Source organism: Zootermopsis nevadensis, unplaced genomic scaffold (genome assembly GCF_977971745.1).
Source record: "Zootermopsis nevadensis isolate Lab colony 2312 unplaced genomic scaffold, Znev_1.0 Znev_ptg000020l, whole genome shotgun sequence".
NCBI lineage: Eukaryota > Metazoa > Arthropoda > Insecta > Blattodea > Termopsidae > Zootermopsis > Zootermopsis nevadensis.
Window position 1 is genome coordinate 5,760,378 of NW_028259152.1, and position 21,653 is coordinate 5,782,030.

Sequence of the window (21,653 nt, forward strand, 5' to 3'; positions counted from 1 at the left end):
GCTCACTTACTATTATCAGTGCTTCGCCTTAAGAAACGAGACAAGCATTTTATGCTGGTACCACTGTTTCAAGTTCATTTATTTTCTGATGTTGGTCCTTGAACACATAAATGCAATTAAATTTACATTGGCACCATCTCTGGCATGGGTCATTTACTGCAGAGGAATAGAAGTGCTGCCTTATTCAACCCAATCAAGTCGATGCAAATCATGACTTGTGTGTAGTATGCATTTTTGGTATGAAAATAATTATACAATAATAAATATGAATGAAGACTTCTGTCTTCTGGGTTGTTGCGCTGTGTAGTCTGGTCGACGTTAACCAACGTTTCAGAGGTCATCTGCCTCCGTCATCAGGGCGATTCATCGGAGGCAGTATGACCTCTGAAATGCTGGTTAACATCGACCAGACTACACAGCGCAACAACCCAGAAGACAGAAATCTTCATACTCACCACTGTGAAAACCTCAAATCTTACACAATAAATTTGAATTATATGATGGTGAATACCTGTCAAACACAAAACAGTATTAACACTGATATGTGTAACATAACATTTTAGATGTGGTGTTGTGACCCATGTAACAGACAAAATTAGAGACACACACAAGAGCAGTAAATGTTAACTGCCCTTTTCAGATCAATGATAACCACCACCACAAGAATCGTCTGTAACCATAACCATCGACACAACTGGATGTCATTTCCAGTGCCACGGATACACTTACAAAACATTGCAAAATGACAGTATAAAGATTTTAGCGCCAATACCTACAATAACAAAGAAGTATAAGGGATCTATTAGTAGTAGTATCAGTAAGTGAACTACCAAACTCTGGTTCTGTCTAGCGATAAAAGGTCAAATTATTACTAAGAATGGAAGAAATCAAGATTTAAATTCAGAAAATTCTAGTTGACACAAGTTAACTCATGGTAATATACGAGGGGCAGTCAAAAAGTTCCCGTAATTGTGGTATAGCACTGTAATGGTAGGATATAAGGCAATGCTTACCTAATCACCTTCAAAGTAGGATCCTTGTGCACACACACACTTGCTTCATCGATCCTGCCATTGTTGGAAGCACCGGCGGAAGGCTTCGTTTGGAATCTTCCGGAGTTCGATTTGATGTCCTCCATGGTTGGGAAACTCGTCCCCTTGAGGCCCATTTTCAGAGTATGGAGCAGCCAGAAGTCACTCGGAGCAAGATCTGGAGAGTATGGTGGTTGGGTGATGACGGGAATGCTTTTCTCGGCGAGCAATTGCTGCACAAGCAGTGATGTGTCGAATGCGACGGCCGAACTCCGGAAGGTTCCAAACGAAGCCTTCCGCCGGTGCTTCCAACAATGGCAGGATTGATGGAGCAAGTCTGTGTGTGCGCAAGGGTCCTACTTTGAAGACAATTAGGTTAAGTGTTGCCATATGTCCTACCATTACAGTGCTATACCACAATTCTGGGAACTTTTTGACTGCCCTACGTACATTCAAATCAATATTTTCAAACCAAAGCAAACTCAGAATAATAAGGGAAATGGGAAAGTGCCATATTGTGTAAAAGTGAGACAAAGACATTCTGACAAATTTACATCAGGAAAGCCTATGGGACAAAGTTATGGGTCAGGCTACAGTGTACAGTGTGGCTTTGGCATTTCAGGCGGCAACTGTCCTGCCCATACTCACTTAAAAAATGTGTAATGTAGGTAAGACCACAAACAGTGATATTCTGTGCTGTATGCAAGAAGCTCTTCAACATCTTTGGGAATCTGGTGCTCTCTTTTAACAATACATGTACCAACTCATCAGTCTCTTTTGGTAAAGGCAACTGTCCCTTGGAATAAAAATCCACTAGATGGGACGCACGTTCAAGCCAACAGAAGAAATTAAAAAAGTTGTAGAGAAAGGACTGCAGGAAAGTTTTTAGTAGATTGACAGCTAGCAGAAATGTGAGATACAACAAAAGGAAGCGACTTTGAAGACAGCAGGCAGTAAAATCCACTAAGGTAACCGATAAGCTAACATGGGCAAAAGTTCACATACTTTTGACTTTCACATTTTCATGCTTATATTCCATGCAGTACTTTCTCTTCCCCGATTTTATGACAAACTGTGTATTCTTTTTTAAATTATCATTATTTAAATGCAGGAATTATTCCCTTACCAGTCGTACCTGGTTCATCTAAAAGGTATGTAAACTGTTTAATTGTCAACTCTGAAATAATTTACAAAATTACAAAACAAACATGAAATGTCTGTATTATATAATCCTCTAGACCATTGGTTCTCAATCTTTTTACTCCTAATAAACCTTCCAGAAATAAAATATTTTCAAAAAAGAATCCTCAAACCCAACATTTTTAAATTAAAACAGCTGTTTCCAAATTATAAGATGCAAAGGACATAAACAGTTCAAACAAATCAAAATCAGATTTCAGGAAACATTTATGTGTGGCTTCTTCAATGCAATTGGTGGGTTTGCTTGCTGCCCACATGGCTCTAAAGTAGATACAATCTTAAAATCTGTATTCTCATATCATGTTCTATATTAAGCCTATTGCAGCAAGTAATTTTGCTTTTGTTGCTGCATATCTTGAGAATACTGGTTCATACAGATATACTAATGCAAGTGGATGTATGCTTACAACCAGCAACCCCAACCCAAAATTACCATTTATATATTCATCCTTTAAGACGCATCTGCTGAAATCTCAATTGCTCACTACGTTTTGTTTTAATCTCTTCTCTGGAAGAGTGTAAATGGTTGACAAAACCACCAAAAATCTTCTCGGTCTTGTGCTATAACTTGTCTCTTAATGATCTATTATGTCTGAACTAATCTGCAGCTCATGTTCAGTCAAAAAGTCTTTCAATGCAGCAACACATTCTGACATATGAGCTTGAAAATGTCTTCTCCTGTAGTACAAGTAGCCAGACGATTACACGTGGTCATGTTTCTCAACCTGTTATGCAACCAATATATTCAAGTAATAAGTCACAAGGTATTGTACAGACAATCAATGTCATCTTCTTCTTCTTCTTCTTCTTCTATGGCTCTCCGGTCCGTATTCGGTCCATGGCCAGCTCAATTCACCTCTTCCATTCGGTCCTCTGTTAGGTCTGTCTGTCCGAGGCTTTGATTGAGGTATCAATGTCATACAAAACACATTTATGATACTTTACTCGTACTTCCGATTATGCCTTTGTATGCCTAGAACAAACTGCACTGAGAGTCCTCCATTTAATTGTTTATGCTTAAGAACTGAGAAGACTATCCTCGTAATCAACTTGCCTTCCGTGCTAATACATTTGTAATTGTAGAAGACTTCAGGCCTTCAAAAATCTTCAGTGGATCCTATTTCTGGATAATGTCACTGTGTATAAGTAGGCTGTATCGTCAATGTTTGTGAGATCCTTTGTCTCCATCTTTGAGGCAAAGTGATTACTAAATACTCCTTTATTTCCTCCTATTTTTTCTCATTCTGCTCGCACATCCCCAGGTCTGGGACTAGCAAAACCAGGAGGCCCAACAAGAAGACTTTCTGACCTCTTTCCCCTGTATTAACCAGTAGAAAGAAGAAGAATCCAGTTTCTGAAACACTGCAGTTTTAATATTTTATACTTTAAACAAAATATGATAGACAAAGTATTAGACTTGCAGTAATTTCTCAGTTAAAGCATTCTGTAATCTAATGTTGCAGGTACAGTCAGTATTCAGAACATGTGACAAACTCCGTATTTATATGACTGATCGCTGAAGAAGACTTCATTGCTGCATTCAATCACCACAAAAGCTTCAAGATCTTAGACAAAATGCAGCAGCTCCAAAGAGCTGGGAGTTCAATTACCGTAACCCTAGCAAAACCATTTATGCAACATTAAGAAACAAGATGTTACAAGGGGCTGAAGCACCTACAAGGATAAAAAAGAAAAGACTCAAAATGATATAAAATTTGGAACAATGTACGAGGTGTATCAATTAAGCCATCAATACAATATTACACTAATGCCAATCACACAAAGCAATTACAGAATGGTTAGCAAGCTTTCACCAGTTAATTTAAACAGAACAGAAACATAATCACCTGTCAATATCATTGATCTTTTTCAGAAGAATATAAGGTGAATGTTGAAACTGTTCCTGGTGCTTAATTAAGCATAATGCCATATAGATATATGGGAGAGCGGGAGAGTGGAAGAATAGGTAACACATTCTTAACTTTGGTGCTAGATGGAGATGAGCAGTTGTTTCAATCCCCCCCACCTACCTTATCCCCAGAAAAGAACCCTTGTACCCATTGAGTAGGATGCAGGGTGGGACCCAGAGCTGATTTAGACAGAAAAATTCTGCCCTGCCAGAAATTTAATTATACTTTATGGGAAACACAATTTAGTCACCCGATCATTACCAAATGAAAGTCAAACTCCTATATTTGTCAATAGTTAATTTTGCTGGCACATAACATGTCACTTTTATCAATGCCCCAAATGGCAGTAAAAAGAACCTTGTTCAAAAGAGAGAAAAAAAATGAAAAATAGAAATCATATATGAAATATAAAAGCATATGAGTTTCAATTCTGGTTATAATATTGAAAAGTATACTCAAAATCTCGCTCCATTTAATGCATAAGATAGTCTTCATCAACCTACCCTCTTCTAATGTGTCTCTTTTTCAGATATGTAACAGTAATGTTGGCAACAGATATGATTAAGTAAATTCTTATACCACCTAAAATCTCTAGACATGACATTATGTATTAAAAGTGGGGCAATGCCTATTATTCAAAAGTATATCTGCGAAAGTAGCATATCATCTATTACTTAAATGAGTAAATAGATAATATTGTATATACTAATTGTAAACTTTTTTCCGTTGAGCAGTGGTGATTTATTGTCATAATTATAGTATAATTTCAGCAGCATGAAATGAAATGTTAACAACCAAACTACTTTTTATCTTTGTGTGGCTGTATACATACACTATGGTTCACATAGCATTAGAATATGCGTTCAAAAGTTTGTTTACTTTATCAAATGCCCCGTTGCTATGAATAACTGTAATCTACAATGTCTCATCATTTTCTTAGTTTCCACTAAAGAGATCCATTACGGTTCCTTCACATTACTTACATTTTCACAATAGAACAGAAATGAAGAATAACAAATCATGGTTTACATAAGCAAACTTTGAATATCAAGAATAATTGCAAAAAATGAGACTTACAGGTGAAGACTGTCACCATGTCCTGGAAGTATCCAATGGAAGCCCTGAGATTATTGCCGGAGGAGAATTGCATAGGCAGAATTTGGAGTCCACAAAGAAGACCATACATTACATCTGAGTCAAAAAAATACTTAATGTTACCATTTTTAATAGAAAAATAGTGTATACAATTCAATAAAAGGTCATTTCAATTCCATAAAAACTTCAGTGTCTTACCAGTAATAACTGATGACCATCTATCTGGAGCTAGGACCTTCTAAGGCTGACATGATTAATAAAATTAGCACCTGAAAAACAGTGAATATGACATATATTAAACTTCTGAATAGGTGAATGAATAAGGAGAAAGCAGGCATTCAAAAGGAGGGCAGCTTCTAAAGTTGCATACTATACATAACCAGGTAAATAATTTATAAGCAGAGAAAAACAAAAGCTAAAATGAGGTTAGCAGGAATATGAATTCAAACTTTGGTTTTCATATAAGTTAAATAAGTTACAACTTAAGGACTCAGATAATCTTCTTCTTTTTCCGGTTTGACAATGTTTTCTACATTTTCCGGTACCCTTTATGGGTCCCCAACTTTTTAGTTGGCTTGATCTATAGACATTCGGTAGGACTCCTTGGACGAGGGATCTGCCCATCGCTAGGCTTCTACCTATTTACAGGACAGCACAACACAGATAAACATCCATGGCATGAGTGGGATTCGAACCCACGGTCCCCGCGACCAAGTGGCACAAGACCCACGCCTCAGACCGCACGGCCACTGCGGACCCCGGACTCAAATAATAAAATGTTTATATTAATTACTTCAAAGCCCTTAACCCCTTGAAGCTGAAGCCCGTCTAATTAATATTAAAAAATTCAGACGTACAACAAAGAAAACACAACACTTCGTCATTACAAAAATCAACAGGTTAATGCTGTTTAAGAAAATAATAACAATTTAGTGATATAAATAATAAGTCCTGCAAAATCATTACATTTGCAATTCTAAGACAAAGAAAATATTAAAAAATGCAGTCATATTTTACACTCTACAATCAAACCAAATCTCACAAGATTAGTTGCAATGAATGGTTCATCAGCAACCACCAAACAGACAGGTAGATATAGATTTTGTGTAGCTGGTTGGTCTCCCCCCTCCCCCCCAACAAAGAGGGAGACAGACAGACATAAACTAGCTTTATGAAACTTGCAAATTTATATAAATATATTACGACTAAAATCAGAACATTGCTTCCCACTGGTTAATATTCTGTCAATGCTACCCGCAAATGTTGTATGTGTCAACAATGTAAGGCTGCTGAACAGAATTATACTCTTTTTCCTATAGAAATACTGCTGCCATATGAAACTGTGAAAATAACACCATTACCACATTAACCAGGTTCCTGAAACTTTGGGTAGTATCGTATCTTAAAGGTTATAAAAAACATCCACACAAAATATATATTTAGCACTGTTTGATAGTGATGACCAATAAACCATTCCACCTAAAAACATGAATCCATACTACAGGTTGTCCCAAAAAGATGTATACACACATTCAATGAATGAAATAAAGACATTTTAATAAATTCAACCATTATGTACATCAGCATTTGCATTCAGTGAATTAATTAATCTAATGTAGTTCAAAATTACTACTGTTAACTTCATGGCACAGCTGACAGTAGTGATTAATTGATATTCCATATTATAATGTGCATACATCTTTCTGTGATGCTCTGTGTATAGTCTGAGCTACTCATGGTAAACTTGTTTACTCTGGTAAATACCTGATGCAACTCAAATTAAAGATAATTTAATCTTTCTAAAAGAGAGTTCACCACAATTCATAAAACAGCCTCAATTCATATTTCAATGACATGATTTTATTAGAATCTAATGACAATTTCACAACTTGTGATACAACACAAATAATGCAATCACATATGCAAAAAAAACTGAAAACAGACGACTCATTATATAATACATACTGGGACTAACAAAATTAATCAAAATGTTTAAAGCAAGTCAGAAAATGCAAAAGTAGATGTATTTTCTGCACATTACTACCTACCAGACAAGGACCGAAGGCTAGAAGAGTTTAGATCCTCGTCTCCTCTTGAATTTGTATAACAAATAAAACTAGTTTTCTTCAATTCTCTGTAAAACAAAGAAAGAAAATGTCAGATCTCCCATAATTAAGCAGCATAAATAAAAAAACACTTCTATTCTTAAACTAAAGAACTAAACCAGCAATAAAAGTAGTTAGGGAACAGAGATGCATCTGGAAACTTTTAACCAAAATGCTTATATCCTGCTCCTGTAACATTTCAATTTGCTGACATTTGAGCTAAAAGAGTGAGAGTGAAGTATGAAATAGCTGATACAACACTTTTCCTGAAAACCAACATAACCACAATAAACTCATAATTGTTAAATTGCATACTGGAAACTGGTGATGACATATTCCAATTAAACTACAAAACTGATATTGTACACTGATTATGTCTATTTGTAAGTCACAACAGCTTTTATATCTACAGTGTTAATTTTAAAAGTATTTTAAAAGTTTTTTAAAAGTGTAGGATTTATTATAAATGTTACATTTTAAACAGCATAAAAAGTATAAGATGGGTTGTCCTCCAATAACCAAGATTCAAGAAAATCAGGCAATATCTATATCAATGTCTGAACATGAAATATCAAACAAACAGATGCATGCAGCTGACTGTTGTAATTCTGATAAGGACCCATAAAATTTCTGAAATCATAGACAGAACGCCTGGCAAGCAAGCTAAACAAAACTGCAATCTTGGGGCTCTTTCGACAGTAGAATGATGGGGTTATGGACATATCCTGTCACACTTCATCTAACAACTGCATGGTGCCTACAAAACAAATGGCATAAAGATATTAAAATCCTTGCACAGCTGAATGGTTGTGATGATTTGTTAATGGCATAGGCAAGAAAAAAAGCATGCAAGGATTAACAAATGCTCATCTTCAAAAACAGTAATTTGTTTCATGATCATACTAGAAATATGTAAAATTCGGAGCACATATAGAATGAAATAACTATTCTCTCACATTCCAGAAAGAATACAGAAACAGATATTAATTCAATACAATGTTGACTCAGGACACACATTCATTGATATCAAAATGTTAAATTTTTTGTTTCCATGAAATAAGACTTCAATTAACATGATATAATTTTCAAATATAACACAACACTTTTTTGCAATTAAACAAAAATAAATTCAGAACAGTTTAGTCACCACGTCTACCAATGCCATGCAGCAGTTAACAAGATTAAAAGTTTTAAAGAACACAACTGGTTTACATATGAAGTAATGTTTCCTGTGAGAAACCATTAAATAAACATGCAAAAATTTAAGTGTTATTCTAATTTTAACTGTACGCAGTATAAATAAGAAAAATGTGCTTTCAGACTGTCTAAGTCCTCTGAAGACCATGTAACACACATTCAGATATAAAAGACTGCTACACGTATGGAACTGGACACAACTCGTCACATCCCATCACATTTTCATCATAAGCTTCAGAATTATTAATCATCTCAATGTACTCACTTCCATAACAAGAGTGTAAAGGTGTACAAATAAGTTATATTTCTGTAATTTTGCATCCATTACTGAATTGTATATTCATTTAAAAACATGCGCATTTACTGCTGATAGGCTGTCAATGCCAGTGGCATGCTCATAAATTATATTCTTGAATAAAGTGAATGAAAGTGCTGATAATGCAGTGAATGGAGACAAATTGCTGTTTGCTTACACTTTTTAAATACACAAATCATTCAAAAAAATGTTTCATATAAACGTTACAGGTCTTAAGACATATTATGATAGCTATCTCCTGGGATGTTATGCTGTGTAGCCTGGTATATAATGACAGTGTTTCAGAGATACTTACTGCCTCCATCATTGGAGTGACTCTGGGGCCCACCCAGCCTCCTCTACAATGGGTACCGGCCAGGGCGTGATGCTGACCACTCACCCCCATCTAGTGCCGAGGTCAAGAATGAGTAGGAGCTATACTTCCACTCCCCCCAAACGCCTACATGGCATATAGTGGGACAGCTTTACTTTTTTACTTTTACTTTATCATTGGAGTGACAGGCCCTGGTAAAAGATGGGGTAGATAGCCCTAATGATGGAGGCAGTAAGCACCTCTGAAATGTCAATCAATATCTACCGGACTAAAAGATGCAACATCCCAGAAGGCAGCCATCTTCATGCTCATCACCATGAGGACCTAAAACCTCACAAATATACAAGTTTTATGTCTTGCACCAAACTTATTATATGTTACGTGTAATTGGGACTTCATGAATCAAAATAAATTTACTTTACAGTACAACTATTTATTTAATCCCACATAAAACAAAGATCAATTAGTGATTCTGGTGAAACGCATAGGCAGGCAAAAGTGTTCTCAGCATTATAGGATCTGTTTATGAACTTCATGCACAGAATGTATAAAAATCAGTTACTACAATTCCCACTAAACTACATCATAGATTCATAATAAATACTACTTGACATTCTTGCAACAGCTACTGAAAATATGAATGAAAGGGGTGCATGCAGGTGAAATTTTGGAAATAAAACACAAGTTTTCCAAGACAGCCTGAACCACCCAGAAGAAAAGCAATTATATCCCATCTTCATAGGTGCCACTGGAGTAGGAATTGGATCCCTCCTCCTTCAGTAAGATGAAATGAGCAATCACCAAATAATACTGACAGCAGGCAGATGTATGAAACCTGTAGAGAGATGTTACAGTATAACCTAAATAGACAAGCTCAAAATAAATGCTCTGTTTATATGAATATATGTTCAACTGCACGCTGTCCACAAGGCATGTTTGTGCGCAAATACATATGCTAAAAAGTGGATGCAGCAATGTAAAAGGGCTGAAAGAAGGAAGAATCTGACAAGAGGTTTGTGATGAGTTTAGCTGAGCGAAGGGAGTGACAGGGAAGTCTTCTTTCATAGCCGCTGCCAGTTATTCGGAGTGAGATTTCTGGTTCTTGCAGCAGACAGTATGAAGATGACTGTCTTCTGGGATATTGTGCCTGGTAGAAGTCTACCAACATTTAACAGATACTTGCTGCCTCCACCCTGATTACAGAGGCAGTACATCCTCTAAAACATCAGTAAACTTCTACCAGACTAAATGGTGCATCCCATAACACGTCTTCCGATGGCATTTGAAAATAAATATGTATGTTTGTATGTGGCATATCTAATTTTTAAGTACTTCACAAACTTGTGTAACCTTATTCGGTTAAATGGCACACAAAGAAATGGATACCATTGAGGTCTTCTTATACTGCCTTGAAAATCTTAATTTGAAATTACCGAACCATCCTATATGAAACATCTTGATACAGAAAGAGATTCTACACCTTCTCTGAAGTCTGTAAGGATGGAACAAGATCACTTCTTAGAAACACGTGTATGATATTGGTTTTCAAAATAAATTAATAAAACCCTGCATTATTTATTCATTCATTATAAACCTAATTGGTATAAATAAAGGGTTTAAAAATTATGTATGATATTTAACATTTTTACAGCAGAGTGTCATGATTTTTGGTAAATTACAAGCACTACAAAATACGTCTAACTTCAATGTAGTATCATATTTCTACAAAATGTGGCAAATGTAGCTGAAAGCCAGACAATCACCCGAAATGATCTGGCCTCATCTCATCCGACCTGACCTAACCTCACACGAAAAATATGAATGAGGCTTGTATAAAGCCCATTTATTGTAAGCGGGTTAGTTTTAGATCCCTAGAAACATTTATATACCTACAGACCACAAATTATGTTATCAATTTTTCTCGTTATTGTGGACAAAGCAATACACTTCCATTGCATAACCTCTACATGCCAACCACGGGTTACTAGTACCATCCAGCAGGTTGTTGAGAAATAGAAAAAGTTATATCCTGCTTTTCCGCAAAAACATGTCATACATTTAGTGTGCGCATCGAACGTGATAAAAATTGGTGTGCACTTGTCTCTTTCAATACTAATTTAAAAACAGCAAATCGATTCAAGTACAGGTTAAAATCGAACAGGCTTCTAGTTTAGTATACAAAGCATGTAGTAATCTGCCCACATAAACAATGAGAAAGTACGTAGCAACGGCTTTCATTAAATTTAAGCTTACCTAAAATATTCTTCAACAATTATAAAACTCCTCGCTTACATACAAAAATTATTGTTCTTCTTCCGATATTCACAAAAATTTTACAAAATACACTAATTTCGCCAGCCCTCCCATCTATGCAGTATGCGTCCAATGTTGCCAATATAAATTATTAATCTGTACTGTAAAACCTCAGCAAGAAAATTTTGTAACATTCAGAGAAGGAAGTCTATACTTTAAAAAGATAATAATAACAATAACAATAATAATTTGTATAACCAATATTTATTACTATTTTCATTATTCTAACACACTATCTTAATAACACACCATGCATGGTGGGAGAAAGCGAGGTATCGCCAAATGGAGGACGAAAGATTTTACTGCACTGTGCCTGACGTCATATTTTCTTCTATTCACTAGCATTTAAAATTAAAAGTCGCGCCAAATTGTATAAGTACTATTATCGCATTGAGAATGAAAGACCCATTCCTGTTATTTAAGATAACTTGGTTTACAAATTGATAACCTTTTGAACTGGAGGTATCGTTTTTCTCAGATGTATCTTAAATTATGTACAGCTTGTTATGCAATTAGATTGATGCTTCATATCAGCAGCACTGTCACTCTCAAAACAATTTAGTTTTCTAATTTTCACTCTATATTGAAACATGGAATATTTTTTGTGGTAATAGTAAAATGTTGTTTATTTGGAGGAAAAAATATAAGGGCTGGTGCCAAACACAAAACTTTATGCAGAGTTCTATTTAATTTAACTAAAAACCATATGAAAACAAAAGAGATTTTGCAGGTCACTTGTGAAAATTATACTTTAGGAGCTACATACTGTAGACGAAACATGGCAAAAGGGGGAGAAGTAGTTTTATCAAAAACAATTTAAAATTTAATCAGTAAAATGTTCTGTGTTACTGCAAAGAACAAGACACAGAATGCTATGTTATGCAGTTATCTTAGGTAAAATATTTTAAATTGTATTTGTCTGTATGTTTTGTATTTTTATGACTTTTTGACCAACTTATAGATCCATGGAAAGTATATTAATATGCATGTATATAAGAATATCTAGTGTGTTCTAAAATATATTACCAATTCAGCATTATTCAAATACTAAATGTTTCAGAAGAGCCTTCAAGGCATCTTAGGTTTTACTTTCCTTCCAGCTTTAGTCACATATGACTTCACATTAGCTGTTATTTTATTTTTACACTTATATACAGCATGTCTAAGATCTCGGTTCCTTCGCTTTACTTATAATTTGTCCTTTCTCCCAATATTATTATTATTAATTCAAAAACATTAGATTGCTTAGTATAAAGAGTATCACAAATATTACCTTCAATTATGACTCAAGAGCTTTGCTCATTGTAGGCAAATCAGATCTGATCCTGTGGCTATATGATATCTACACAGGTGAGGCACCAATGCCACCTAATAATGGAATATTCCTGAATGCTTGCAATAGATCCCTAAAGACAACCATATCACTTTGACTCTTTTTCAGCATCTTGCAGCTAATTCCAACAGCTTCCTCTGCATTCTAGGACTCCTGTGGTAATCATGACTGCCTGTATGTACTGCAATATTCTTAGACCTGAAATAATCATGACACTCTCTGAGCTTAAATAGGTTATTGTCAGCTATAAGATATTTAGGGTTACCATGTGTTGAAAATACATTTTGCATAGCATCAGTCACAACTTTAGCTCATATACTTGGTATTGGACAAATTTTCAACAAATGGGGAAAATAACCAACTAGTATGAAGTATGGTTACCCGTATAATCAAGAATAACTGCCCCTATCTTTTCAATCCTGAGTTTTGGTACAGTGTGGCATTACAAGTTCCCTAAAATTGATACACTTTTGTTTCTCACATGTTCTACAACATTTTACATACAACTCAATATCTTGTGATAAAGAAGGCAGAAAATAATTGATTAGCCTTAGTTACAGATTTAATTTAGTCAAAATGTCCTTTATGAAGCAGTGTTAGCACATATATTTGAAATGATCTAGGTACAATTATTTTGCTTCAGTAACATCATGCCTGCTTCACAATACAGATTATCTTTCATCTTATTGTTTGGTACACAGTGAATTGGAATTATATCTATCTACAGCAGGCCAGCCATATAAATAAAACTTACAAATAGCAAAGTTGGATTGCTTACAGTTTCTGTCTTCCTGTCAAACTTTACTCATACAAATATGTTTATTTAAAGAATGCATCATTTCCAACATTTCTGGATCATTACTTGTTCCTTCAAGTGTGACCTTTACAGTAAATCAGCACAATACAAGAATTTACCAGGTACATAATAGACACTAAAATCATGCTTAAGCAGCATAAGTCTTAGTCTTTGTAGTCTCAAAGATCATATTTTGAATATATTCTTCTGCATGATAGGTATTAGGGGTTTATGGTCTATTTGTACATCTACATTAGCTCATTGTATATAGTTATAAAATTTCTTAGGTCAAAACTGAATTGCAAGTAACTCTTTATCACTCTGGCTGTATAATTTAACTCACTCTCATTGAGACTATGTGAAGTGCATGCTACAATTGAAGCTTATTTCCATTACTATTCTGAAATAAAAAAACACCCTAGGCCATGTTAAGATGCATCACATTAAAGTGTAATTTTCTTTGCTGAATCAAATAATGCCAATCCTGACATAGTACATACTACTATTTCAGCTTGATTAAGGCCTTGTTGTGAACTGACAAAAATTGCCATACTACATAATTTCTGAACAATTGGCACAGAGGGGACATAAGCTCAGACATGTTCAGAACATAACTTTGATATAAATGAACATTCTTCTAACGTGGCACAAATCTTTTTTGTATGTTGATGGTTTCAATGCTATCAATGACTTAATTCTATCAGTATCCACCTTCATTTCTTGGGCTGAAAAATACTGGCCCACATATTTTACCTCTGGTTCCTTACATTGCAACTTATCTTTATTAAACTTTATATTTACTGTTCTAGCTGTATCCATCAGTTTACTAACAGTCTAATCATGGATATCTTCTGTGTCACCTATTACCATAATATCATCATAATTCAACACAAGATTTTCAACATCACTGACGTGATTCTCGTCATATCTTTTAAAAATCTCTGAACAGCAAACAACCCCATAAGGCAGTCTGAGTTTCCTGTAAACAAAATAGTCAGTGGCAAAACAACAACAGTCGAGGACAATTCCTCATCTGTTAATATTTGGTAAAAACCCTTACTCAGATCTAGCTTCTTAGAGATGTCAGTAATAGTTGGTATAACTTGTGGTTGTCTGATAAAATTTATTCAGCTCGGATGGATCAAAACATAGCCTGACTTTCTTGTTAGCTTTCTCAGTTTACACTATTTTGTTTATCAAATCTCCAAGAGTCAAATGTTCAACCTGAATAATTGCATTTCTATGCACCAGCATATCAAGTTCCTCTTTAAGAGGTTCTTTAAGAGCATTAGAAACTTTGGTGGGTAATCAGCTTGCAGGCTTAGCTCCCTCTACAGTAGGAACTAAACCAGGTTTAGGAAATTTCCCATTGGGCACATGTTCGTTACCTCTAATAAACTCAAACTTAGGTGTGTTTACACTTTTGGATACAGTATTCACTCTCTTTATCATATTCAAAGCTGTACATAAAGACATGCCTAGAAGTATAGAAGTATCACTACCATAACATTCTACCACCATAAAATTAATGTAAGCCTCTGTAGCTTTAAATTTACAGTGGAGATGTACTATACCCACAGGCTTTACTTTGTCACCTTGGAATGACTGAAGCATCACACTATTAGGTCATATGTTGAGTTGCTCTGTAATCATATATAGAAAGGTTAGAGGTATTATGCTCACCTCTGCACCATTTTCAAGCTTTATATTCATACATTTAACTGCAGTAGTTGTATAAGCTCATGCTATTCCTTGACATTTACACTGATAATGTTACAATGGTACTCCTTCTTTCTCTATGGAATCAACACAAACCTCAGAACTTTCACAGTACAATAAGGATTCAGTGCCTGACTTATACCAATGTATCTCTCTTATCTGTCTTACTCTACATGACTTTGCAAATGATTTAGTATTTCACATTTGCTACATTTTTTCCAAAAGCAAGGTAGTCTCAAGGGCCATGATTAATTTGACAATGTCTGCACTCAAAGTCATTACTAGACTCATTTGAGTCCTCAGATTTATTATACTTGACACCTCCTTCTACTACCTCCTCCTTAAATTACTTGAAGTTGACCTTCTTTGTGCTGATATCGTCTGAGTCCTTGGGACAATCTGTTTGACTTGCTTCAACTCTGCTCACAAATATGACAGAAAGCAGCAACCTTCTCCAGTGTGAGAGCATCAGTCTACAGCAACCTTGTATTTTTGTCACAGATCCATGTACGGTTTAAACACTCAAGGTTTTGTCCTCGCGTGTATGTTGACCATTAGCCATATTATAGTTGCAGGATTTGACTAAATGTCTACAGTCAATGAGAATATGATCAAAATTTTCACCTTCCTATATTGTCTGTAAACACTTCTTCTTCTTCTTCTTCTTGTAGCGTTATAACCCTATGTGGGTCTTAGTTTGTACGATGAGTTTTTTCCATTCTGTCCTATCATTCATAATTCTTCTCCATCTCCTCCCTCCCATTGTCCTCACATCCTCCTCCACGTCATCTATCCATCGTTTCCATAGTCTCCCTCTCATCCTTCTTCCCATCGTTCTCCATTCCATCACTCTTCCTTCCATTCTTGCAACATGGCCAAGCCAGGCTAACCTTTTGCTTTTGATCAGCCTCACGATATCTGCTCCTTGTATGATACAATTGTCTATAAACACACACATCTCAAAAACTTAATTCAACCTTGGGTTGACAAATTTCTTTATGGCTATCATAATTAGGCTGAAGCTGACGTTTTCAACATCAATCCCTGGAATGGTGCAAAATTCTTGCTGAGTCTGCTCCCATCATGTTATGAAGCATGGGTAGCTTTACTTTGTTATTGGACTCATCCTAAGATGTAGATGTTAGGTAACTGACGAAGCTCCCAAACCTTTCCTTCCTAAGGTGTAATTACATGGATACTGTTTCGTTTTTAAGATGTAGGTCTGAAGGTAGTTTGACATTATTGCCTTATGTCTTGGTGAGGTTGAGGTTATGTCTAGGTTAAAAATCAACATGTCAGACATAAACTTATCTGGCACATAACACAAAGTAATTTATATGTACCTTGGTCTATCTGATGGTGGACATTTTTTTGTCAATACAGCTCAAAAGGCCTATGTTGTTGGTGTTGAAAATGTGTTTTGGAGTAACTCATCTAATGCGGGGAAAAAAATTACTTTACACAAGAAAATCATTAGATTAATGGCTGGTGTCAAACCTAGAAATTTATGTAGAAGGCTATTCAAGATATTGTAGATCTTAGTTCTTTCGTGTGAATAAATATTCTCATTAATGAACTTCATTGTTAATAACCAAGAACATTTTAAAACTAATTCTGCTTTAAGCAGTGGCAATACAAGTAATAAGAATCAGCTTCACAGACAAGTTGCTAACCTCTCAAGTTTTCAGAAGAGCAAGTCTCACAAGTCTTCTAAATAAAAAGGCACAATTAGAAGTATCATTAAAAAGATTCCTAATTACACACTCCTTTTACTTTTTTGATAAATATATTATGTTCAAAAATAAGCCATAATGTTTAGTAATGATTTATTGTCTTCATGTAAAATAAATGTGTAATATAATTTGTCTGTTGTATGTAATGGGTAGATGTATTTGTAACATATCACTAGTTATGTGGACCCTGTGTTTATAATATGTGACATTTTATAATTTTATAAATTTTCCTGTAATATATTACGCATTGTATTACAACTTATTCCACAATAAGTTGTCATTTGATTTATGGATCCATGGCATGTAATAAAGATACATGTATGTAAAGCCCTCTTTCTGATTAGTACAGCAGTCTTCTTAATCCCAAAGCAGCCTAGGTTATGGTTAAAAATAAAGGGATCTATTCCCAGTGTAATGGCACATAGAATGGGGGAAACATCTTTTGCTACAACAGTTTTCTAATACCAGGTTTAATTTCCATTGCTGAAAATTCAAATGCATCGATCACCACTACGACACGTTATAGTTCTTGATATGATGTTCTAAAATTAAACCCACTGGTGACAATCTGCTGATAGAGATGATGAAAAATGTGTAGAAAAAATCAGTGTAGCAATTGGCAGTGCTAGAGTCTTCCTAACTTCCAGGTCCCCCAATGCCAATTTCTCATTACAAGCAGTATTCAGCAGTCAAATAGGGCCCAGCAATTGTTCAACGCCCCAGCTACAGCAATGAGTGAAGGCTAGACTCCTCTTGTGTGCTTCACTTATAACATATTGTGCCATTATTATTATTTATTATTTATTTTAGTGTTCTGTCTGACGACAGGTTCATATGAACAGGATCCTTCCATCCTTTTCTCGGACTGGGACCTGTTCATATACGTTCTTGGCAGATGATCCAGAAGTGGTTTGCCATTGCCTTCTTCTGTGTGTGAATGGAGTAATTGTTGGGATGCCACGGAGAAACCGGGGAAGCCCCCGGAGGAAAAAACTCCGTGTTGCCTATACCATGGCCTTGCCCAACACAAGTTATAAATTCGGGCACCGCTGGTGTCATAGGAATGCAGAATAATTCAGTCCACATTCAAACTGATATAAAAACCAGGTGATGAAAAGAAGAATTGGTGGAAGACAAAGTTGGGGTATAAAAAAAGTAGGAAAACAGATTTAACTTGCTCAGGACTCAATTTAGCGGCAGGGTTCTCTCACGAGGGTAATACATTTTTGAGCTCCATAACAACAAGAGACTTACTGCATTAGACACAGTATCGGGGTCTTGCATTGTGACGAGTTTCTACTCGTTGTCATTACTTCATTTTGTTTCGCCGTCTCCCTAATCCGTAAAGATTCTGTGGGCAATGTTCTACGAGCTAAGAAGAATGTGATATTTTACTGGCTGTGGCTCTCGGCATGAGCGATAAAAGTAATGGTACACAGTGCGTGGGTATAGAATGGAAGACTGCAAAAGTTTCCTGCTACAAAACTGCAAAGAAGCCACTCCCAACACGGAAAGTTACACAACTAAACAAAGAGAAAGCGAACCTTCAGATGACGTGGTTCACTGTGCTTCAGATGACGTGTCGGTAGAGTGCCAATTTGAACTATTACAGGTACATAACGGTGTAATTTTCTTCTCGTCTTGTTGTTTTAATTAACTCCTATAGCACAATGTATGTTCTAAATTGTGGTACAGTTTATATACTCATCGACTGTGTCCTGATTGTGTAAAATGTACAAGACTGAAGGTCTGATATACTTAAAGGAAGTTAGAGGTTTATGACGATGGTGCGACATATTGTGTATAATTATTACTCGCCACGTTTGAATCTTCATGTCTTTTTCGTCTGAAATAATGTTGGGGCTGACGTCAATGGAAAGTGCTTTCACATTAACGTATACAGTTTGAACTGTGTTGCAGAAATGCTGCTGTTGTGGGTATTTGTTACGACGCTTCTCATTCGAACAAGCTACTGCTTCCCGTATGATCCGGAGGACAAGAAACTGGTCTCAGTTTTGCCTCAGGAAGGAACATTCGAAGCATTTTACCCGCGCGAGGTGGACAGCGTACCCAATGGGTCGTCCCGCCCAGCGCACGGTCATGGCAGCTTTTTCCAGCACAGAAACCCCGCTCTAGTAGACGCCAAGAACGCTGCTGCGTATGGTTACCGGTTCGATGGTGGACGCCGATTCAATTACAGTTAATGCTGCTCGTATTAGCAAACGACAAACATACACTTCGGATGCCAGGTTGCGGCGAGTAAACCAGAGGCTGAAGTTTACGATATGGGGTATACTTAGAAGCTCTTAAAACGACAATGTAGGTGGTGATACATCAGTATGTGCATGTCGGTTGCAGTTGTACGTATAATCCTGTCATATTAATAGGAAATCAGAATGTTATTACTGCTACTGACATGCGCATTGCCTATCGCGAGTGAGTGTGTTGTTTCCATGAAAAGCATTGCGTTTCGGAAATTCCTTTCAGGGTCGCAAACCTGAGTTCTGAACACTATTGGAAACATGTATTTCAGTGTGGCAGTGTGTGTAATCATTTTATTTGAACATATTAACTGCCGATATTTTATATAGGCGGGGGCAAAGGATTTTTCCTCTAGACTCTGCGTCCAGACCGGCTTTGGGGCCCACCCAGCCTCCTCTAAAATGGGTACCGGAGTCTTTCCCGGGGGTAAAGCCGGCTGGGGCGTGATGCTGACCACTCACCCCCATCTAGTGCCGAGGTCAAGGAAGAGAGGAGTTATACCTCCACTCACCCCAAACGCCTACATGGCGTATAGTGAGATAAACTTTACTTTACTTTACTTTACTTTACTTATACAAATGAAATACCACTGTCATCATATTACCTTAACTATTCTTTACAAAGTTTGCGCATTGTATAGTCAGATTCTCAATGCTCGTTAAGGATGACTGTCTTTAGGGATGTTGCACCGCTGGTGTGGTTGATATCAACAGACCTTTTAGAGGAAGTTACTGCCTCTCTAATGATGGACTCAGTAAGCTCCTCTGAATCGTCGGTCAATATCTACCAGACTACAAGGTACAATGTTCCAGAAGACAGTCACTTTCATACTGGTCGCCGTGAGAACCTCAAATATCACAACTGATACCCATTTGTTGTAACTAATGGAGGCATTTTTAATGATAGAATACCCGGCACGCAATGTTTTAATTTTCCCTAACTCAATGAAGGGTGGTTAGTGTGGTACACAAATAAAAGTGTAATAATTACAGCCATATTAGAATATATCCCACAGATATAAAAATGACGTTACTTGTCTTACTATATATATATATGCACTAATTACACCAAATTCATAGCCGTATTTTTTGTACAAAATAAACTTGCCTTGCAACCACGTTTATGGAATAACACTTAATTCAAATAAAAATTTAATGTGTAATATCATGCTCTTCTTGCAGAATTGTAACCCTTTAAAGCTGAAGCTAGCCTATACAACTTTTCATACGAAGTTTAAATAGGGAGTTCGTGTATTTGTTCGCTTGTATCTCGAGAACGGATACATCGATTTCCACAAAACTTGGCATGATTATTTCTTTAGACCAAGAAGAGATAATACCAGGGTAAAACTCCGGAAAATGTGTCCGAGTCCGATTCCTGCTGAGGGCGTTTACCGTAACCCCAAAACGATAGAAGAATGGAGACTGGAACAAAGCAGTTTGTTTCGAGGAAGAAATTGCAGAAACGAAATTCGGAATCACGAAAAATTGTCCTGGGTTCGATTCCCAGTGAAGCTAATTTCTCTAGCTCGATTAAGCACCACAGACAAACGACATCCAGACTAAGAAGATTATAGAACAAACGCCACGCCACACCACTGAAAACCATTCTGGGTTGGAGTAGTGACGAGGAAGTTTTATGCAGCTTCAAAATTAAAAACAAAACAAGAAAAACGCCTAGGCAATCTTCGTTTCTGAGAAGAGATTGCAGGGTTTAAGGTCAGAAACCCGAAAACTCTCCTGTGTTCGAGTCTTTGTAACAATTTTTGTCAGGGTTAAATTTTTTAATAATATTGGACGGTTTGTGACAGTCGGAATTACATAAATCCTGCATACAACCTACGACAAGCGGCTCGACTAAGATGACATATGACACAAATGAACGTGAGGTGCCATCGAACACGTGGAAAACAGACGTCAAGCGTCGAGTCACACCTCTCGTAGCGACGACGTCAAAAGACGTAGAAGATATATTTGACTGCTAAGAAAAGAGCCTTGTGCTTTAGAAAGGAGGAGGAATCAAGAAAATTATTCTTTGAGGTCATTGAACTGACTATATATATATTTTGAAAAATTAGCTATTTAAAATTCAAGTTACGTTCAGTTTTTTATACAAATAAAACAGGTCTTTAGAATAAATTTATAATTGCTCTTGAATATAAAATAATGAGGGGCAAAGGAATGTTGAACACCAACATTTTATGATCACGAAATAAAATAAACAGTGCCTAGTCACAACTCAGATTGTGTGGTGGCAACAAGTGTCATCACACCGTTAGGAGCCGAGCGGGGCCCAAAGTTGCGTTCTGACAGTGAAAACTTGGACGTTTG

At 36.3% G+C, this 21,653-nt stretch overlaps 2 protein-coding genes across 9 annotated transcripts in view; one reads left to right on the plus strand and one right to left on the minus strand.

Moving 5' to 3' along the window:
* Positions 1-21,653, minus strand: part of LOC110827709 (protein bric-a-brac 1) — a 456,379-nt gene that overhangs the window by 248,731 nt on the left and 185,995 nt on the right. For 4 of the 8 annotated variants that reach the window (XM_087352108.1, XM_087352111.1, XM_022059612.2 and 1 more), the window contains exons 1-4: positions 11,421-11,643; positions 7,285-7,370; positions 5,435-5,505; positions 5,219-5,332 (exon numbers count right to left, since the gene is read on the minus strand). The gene's annotated coding sequence lies outside the window, so the exon portion shown is untranslated. Of the gene's footprint in view, positions 1-5,218; positions 5,333-5,434; positions 5,506-7,284; positions 7,371-9,875; positions 10,003-11,420; positions 11,644-21,653 lie in introns of those variants that run through there. The other 4 variants (XM_087352109.1, XM_022059610.2, XM_022059613.2 and 1 more) reach the window with 3 other exon arrangements.
* Positions 18,456-20,485, plus strand: LOC147873270 (uncharacterized). The gene is made up of 2 exons (XM_087351764.1): positions 18,456-18,673; positions 18,982-20,485. Exon 2 carries the CDS (start codon positions 18,984-18,986, stop codon positions 19,263-19,265), a length of 282 nt encoding a protein of 93 aa, XP_087207890.1. The 5' UTR covers positions 18,456-18,673; positions 18,982-18,983; the 3' UTR covers positions 19,266-20,485.

Excerpts from the sequence above, each read along its gene's own strand:
- LOC147873270 (XM_087351764.1), top strand. The coding sequence starts at position 18,984 with ATGCTGCTGTTGTGGGTATTTGTTACGACGCTTCTCATTCGAACAAGC.